General features: G+C 31.6%; 1 protein-coding gene across 1 annotated transcript in view; it reads right to left on the bottom strand.

Moving 5' to 3' along the window:
• Positions 1-3,522: 3,522 nt before the first annotated feature.
• Positions 3,523-6,000, bottom strand: part of LOC144352221 (substance-P receptor-like) — a 39,654-nt gene continuing 37,176 nt past the window's right edge. Inside the window, exons 3-4 of the mRNA XM_078009384.1 lie at positions 5,005-5,201; positions 3,523-3,782 (exon numbers count right to left, since the gene is read on the bottom strand). Of these exons, the coding sequence (XP_077865510.1) occupies positions 3,599-3,782; positions 5,005-5,201 (381 nt within the window). The 3' untranslated portion in view covers positions 3,523-3,598. The remainder of the gene's footprint in view (positions 3,783-5,004; positions 5,202-6,000) is intronic.

The raw sequence follows: 6,000 nt of genomic DNA, 5'->3' as shown, positions 1-6,000 counted from the left end.
AAACAGAAGCATGGTTTAGAAGCTATTTTTTTTAAATCACTTTTGACCAAAAAAGCACATTTTTGTGCATATTTCAAACTAAAGTGTTCATACAAAATAATAACTATTGTTTAATAATCTAACTAATTACTATGTTGTTTTTGTTCTAAATCACAATTACCAATAATCTGCAGGTCGTATACTTAGTAAATTAAATTACACCTGATCGTACAGGGATATACTGGGTATAACAATTACGCATCTCGTTCATTATAAATTGACATTAATGACATCCAATTTGTTACATGATACGCGTCTATGATATACATGTGACGTGATCACACCATATAAACCAATTTGACAGATCAAATACAAAAAATACTGCCTGCGGTGCTACGTTCAATCTAGCGACTCCTGGGGGACAAAAGACTTCCTGCAACTGTGCCAATACTATGAAACTGTCTCAATTAGTGATTGCGTCTTAAACACGTACTCAGATTGTGTGCCAATTTGAGTGAACATTTTTTTAGAGTATAATTGGTATTTAGCTATTTACTTTTGAATATTAACAATACTTGATAGATCAATAAAATATTAACATTGATCAATGTCAATGATTATTACAATTGGGCGTAAGGTGCACTTCGTTTTTACTGACATTGTAAGATAACGACAACCGCTTTAGACACATAAGGATTATTTAAACTTTAACAGTAGTAACAAATCATAGTAGTCTTTACCAGTGATTATCTTTATTCAACATCGAAGCACACATTAATCAAAAAGCATAACGTATTTGTCTCATAATTATATACATTTTCAAGGCCAGCCTTTTGAATCTGTTCTATAATTTACTCCATAAATTACATCATAAATATTTAACAATCGTAAAACATTTCTAACATTGAATGAATTTAATAATGAATGAAATAACCCATAACTGTACATAATATTTAAATAGATGATAGATATATATGCTGGTATGTAATTCCAGTAGCATCCACACTGTATGATCTGCAAAAACCTTTCACAAACACTTCGAATTTACTTTACTAAAATACAGTAAGTCATGTAACAATGACCTTGAGTGATTATAACAGCAAATATTATGTTTGATTTGGTGATTATACACTACGAAAATACAAGTGTAAGCATCCGCTTCTTTGCTGTAGTTTTTCAGAATATGATGCTAAACACACGAATTTTATCAATGTTGATTGGAATCACAATAATTATTGTAGGTGTTCTGCATATAAGATAAAATAAGAATGCAACTTTAATTATTAGTTCAACTGCGCAGTGTCTGTCTACTTTCCAACTTGTACTACATCGTTGCATGACAACAAATAATAAGTAATAAAAGTAACGGTTACTGAAACAACAGACTTGCCAACTATAAGGTATTTGAAAGAACGAATATTTTAAAAAAGCTAATAATTCTGACTACTTGTAAATCATATACTTGTCAGTAGTACATATGTATTCGCTTGGATAGATACTTATCTCTAGTCAATAAAAGTCACTCACGGTATAATTAATAGCAATAAATCAAATACTCCTGTGTGCGCATAGTATTCCACAAATTACACATACGATAGATGAAACTAGCGAAAATAACATCACGGTAAATGAAGAACCGAATATTTTAGAGCTTATATATATTTGTATTTACTGTAAGTCATCCGATAGCATTTGGACGGACAATAAATACATTTAGAGTATTTTGACAGTGAATGTGACCATGTCACTGGACATCTCTCTAAACAATACAAAATCGCATTGACACAATTATATGTAAATTATAGCTTTCACATAAACATACAATTTGTTGTAAATGTCATCATAATAACCCGAGTAACTAACCTCATTCGCAGTAGGCAACCACAATGATTTCGTTTTCATTGGCGTTCCTTATTTCATTCTTCGATTGACGGATTTCATATTTATTTATTCACCACATGTTCGTTTCTGGAAACATGGTGGAATATCCTACATATGTGCGACTTGACAATCTAAACATCAATAATTTACAATAAAACTGTGAGACTGGTCTGCTCACAGTGTGATAAATCGACATTCTGTGTATAATAACACTACATTCATTTACATTCAAACACATACACATATCTTTAAAATACATTTGTGTAGCTTTAAAAAAACGATTGTATGCAATAATAGAGTAGACTGATTCTTATCATATCATATAATATCATATCGTACCGTATCGTGTCGTGTCGTATCGTATCGTATCCTATCCTATCGTAACGTTGAAAAACAAACAAAATTTACAGAACACTATGAACGATGGGAGAAAATATAGACTGTGAATAACATTACCTAATATATCCAGTATTCAATTTATGATAATGATTCACCAAATTATTAATAACACTATCACACTTTTTAAATTTACCAGAAGTAATTCGAATGAAATGTCCTAAAACGAGTATTTACAATAATAATTACTATATGTTTTCAACTATACAATTCATATGAAATCGTGCAGAATAGAAACAGAATAGAAATAAATATTATGGAAATGATCCAACACAAAATTATCGCCGGTCTACCATATTATTACGATGTCCTATATAGATTTTTGCTGTCCAATATTTGGGTGTTTAGGGTGCAAGTATATAATGCAGTAAATGCAAAGATTATTCAGGATATCACTTACATGATCGACAAAACAAGCTCGCCAACTGAAGAGGCAACCACTGATTGACGTCCCATGCACATTGACAGTGTGTCATAATAGAGACAAAAATGTATGTATTCTTTACCACATTGTGCGAACACAGTACATGGATTTTACACTACAAAATTAAAAATATGTTTCACCATTGCGAAATCACCAGTCGTGGCCGAATAATAAAATTGTGCATATAAGTTTAACTTGTATAACGTACAAATACCAAGTTTACATTAAATAGATTGCAAAATGTTGGGTAATATAAAAAGTGAAATTAGTGTAATATTTTAGAACCCAAAACTCAAACGCAATTAATACTATTATTTACCTGGATGACAACTCCGCATGATAGAATCAATTGAGTTTTTAGGTGCATGAAAACCGTAAAAGTGAACGGTTATGCAAATTTGTGAAGATGATTTTGCAAATTTGATGGTGAATAAATTATTATAATTGCTTTCACAATCTGCCAATACTACGTATTCTTTTGACGTAACATAATGCGAACTTGCCAATCAACTAAATGTTTTTTTTCTTCTTTTACGAAACGTTAATTGAGTGGAAATAAAGCGTGGGGGGAACTATCTATCATATCCATCTATCATGTTAGTAATGTCAGGCGATACCGCTGGGGCTAACGCAATTCATTGAACTATGTCAGGTGATCCATGGATATATGAGGGTACATGATTGATGTAAAATAGTACATCCAGTACATTATATTAAAACATGAACTTTAAAACCATACAAGCTCGCTTGTCTACAAAATAATTTTAAATGTGTTTAGTTATATAATTTACCTAAACATTAAGTGAACAGTTTGAATTCTACTGCTGTTATATAATAACACCTACTTCTAAAACATTGCATTCGCGAATGACTAGTGAGTGGAAACATTTGACAAGTGATATCAGATGCAATTCAATTCTACATGACATTTTCGACAGTTTGATGATGAGCTTCGGTCGCAGTAGTTTCGATAGATCCATTTCGGGATAGTTTTGAAGAATGTGTACTCCCACTGATGGTGCTTGGACGATGAATCTTTCGGAATGGCTCTATTCTAACACATGGAAAGAACCGCAACGCTCGCTTGAATCCTCGACGAAATCTGTTAACAAAACAATTGTAAACACAATACATCTCTTAGTTAGTTCTGAATATATAATGTAAAAATAACAAACAAATAATTATTGTCACTTTAGTAGTCAATATTAAATATTCTCGTTCATGTAATCCGAAAATAAACATTGCAAGCTTATAATGTTCGCCAAGGACACATAACAATACATGATGGAACGTATATTGAAACAATTGCTTGTTTAACCCCTGGGATATATGTAAAGACTGCACGTAAACCATTTAAACCTGTTATAAAAAGCAGAGTCACTTATGCCCTAATTTTATTTTCCAGACTGCTATTTGTGCTAGTAGCGCTAATTGTATTAATTGGAAATGCATGCATGTCGCAGGTGAACACTACAGCTCAAATTACTCTGAAATACCTCTAGGGATGTATCCACTTGCAAATCGAGGATCTCTAACGTTAAATCGCGCTATGCCAATCACAATATACGCAATACATTGTTGCCTCAATACGTATATGCATTACGTGTCAAATATAAATACTAGGATTCAAATTATCGAATACAATCAATAATTATTCGGAACTTTGGCGTTGAATATCAGTAAAGATATGAATTCATCTGTGCAGTATATACACTCAAAAAGATATAATATATAAAGCAACGCTTGCGAAAAAACTTGTCATAATTACATCAATCTAAGATATTCATGATTTAACATCTATCATACAAATGTATACTGTGCTACAGATATCTGACGCAACATAGCAACTCATCGTACTACAATTGAGACATCCTTCAACGCAAATAAATGTATACTGCTGTGCATTTACGTCAACGGCACTTTTTAAGGTGATGTACATACAGAATATGTTATTATAATTGCGAGACCATGTCAAGATTGCCATTTCACAAATCAAAACGGGACAACCACAGTGTTTCGTCATATAAATCTGATTTTATTTCAGTGCGTTGCCAGGTTACATGTAACACGTGCAATGTTACTTCTCTAGATTCGGACAGAAGCTGTGCAGTTATAAAAGCCTTTCCTAAATAGTTGTGGCCTAATTGTGGACTGTCTTCTGTCTAATTGAGATTATAATATTTTCTCTCAGAATATCTTCCCATCGTTGGATTTCATAAGCGAGATGCGCATATTACTTCAATCACGTGACGATTAGATATATATTCCTGAATATGAAATTGTTTTTTAACAAATGATTACATGATACTGAGCACACTACTTGCCTATCGTTCATCCAGCAGTAAATAAAGGGGTTATACATAGAATTACTGATTGCCAACCAATATATAGCCATATAGACATGCTGCATATGAGCTTGTTTGTAGAGATATGGGTGGTGCCTTGCCAACAACATATATATATGCAATGGTAACCAGCATACAGCAAAGATCACCAGTACGACTATCATCATTTTCACTACCTGGAAATGAAACATATTTACATATTATTTTTATTATTATTATTATTATTATTATTATTATTATTTTTTTTTATTATTATTATTATTATTATTATTATTATTATTATTGAGTTTATCATTTAGTTTCATTACGTGACATATCAACGTAAATAATGATATAGATAAATGCATTTGTAGAAACAAAGATTATAGAATATTTTCAAACTGATTGCATTTGAATATCTTGGAATGATCTATGCTACTAATATAAATAAATGTCAATTCATATGATACTAATTATTTATGCATGAAATAAGCATTTTGTTGTAACAGTCATGATATAGCTTAGTTCGCACCCGTTGTTAGTTTCATTTCAATGTACGTTCACATATATATCCACCAGACGTAATTATCATTTCATGTGGTTTATATTGTAAGCACGGTAATGTTTGGTGTATAGGAACCTTGCATAGACAGATTATGCATCTACAAGTGTTAGTACAAGACTCGCATTCGTAGATTGACATCTATTAAGTTAAGGCCATCCAAGTTAAATTAACGCATGAAACCGTGAATAATTATCCAAGGGAGACTGACCTATTGACTGACTGAATTTCAATTCTTCCAATCAATAATTGACATAATGTTTGACACATGTGAATTACAGTTTGGAGCACGTGACATATCACGGAAGGAAAATGAAGTAAAACTATAATTTATAAAGAAAGATACAAATAATTTTCAAATGGCGATCGGGACTATTCACAATATTAAATTTCCGTTCCAGAGAAATGTAAACAATTGTTAAATTAAAAATTGT

This window comes from Saccoglossus kowalevskii, chromosome 19 (assembly GCF_978046115.1).
Source record: "Saccoglossus kowalevskii chromosome 19, keSacKowa6.1, whole genome shotgun sequence".
In the NCBI taxonomy this organism is placed as follows: Eukaryota; Metazoa; Hemichordata; class Enteropneusta; family Harrimaniidae; genus Saccoglossus; species Saccoglossus kowalevskii.
The sequence above is the reverse complement of the archived record's forward strand: the minus strand, read 5'-3'. Positions and strand labels throughout refer to the sequence as shown.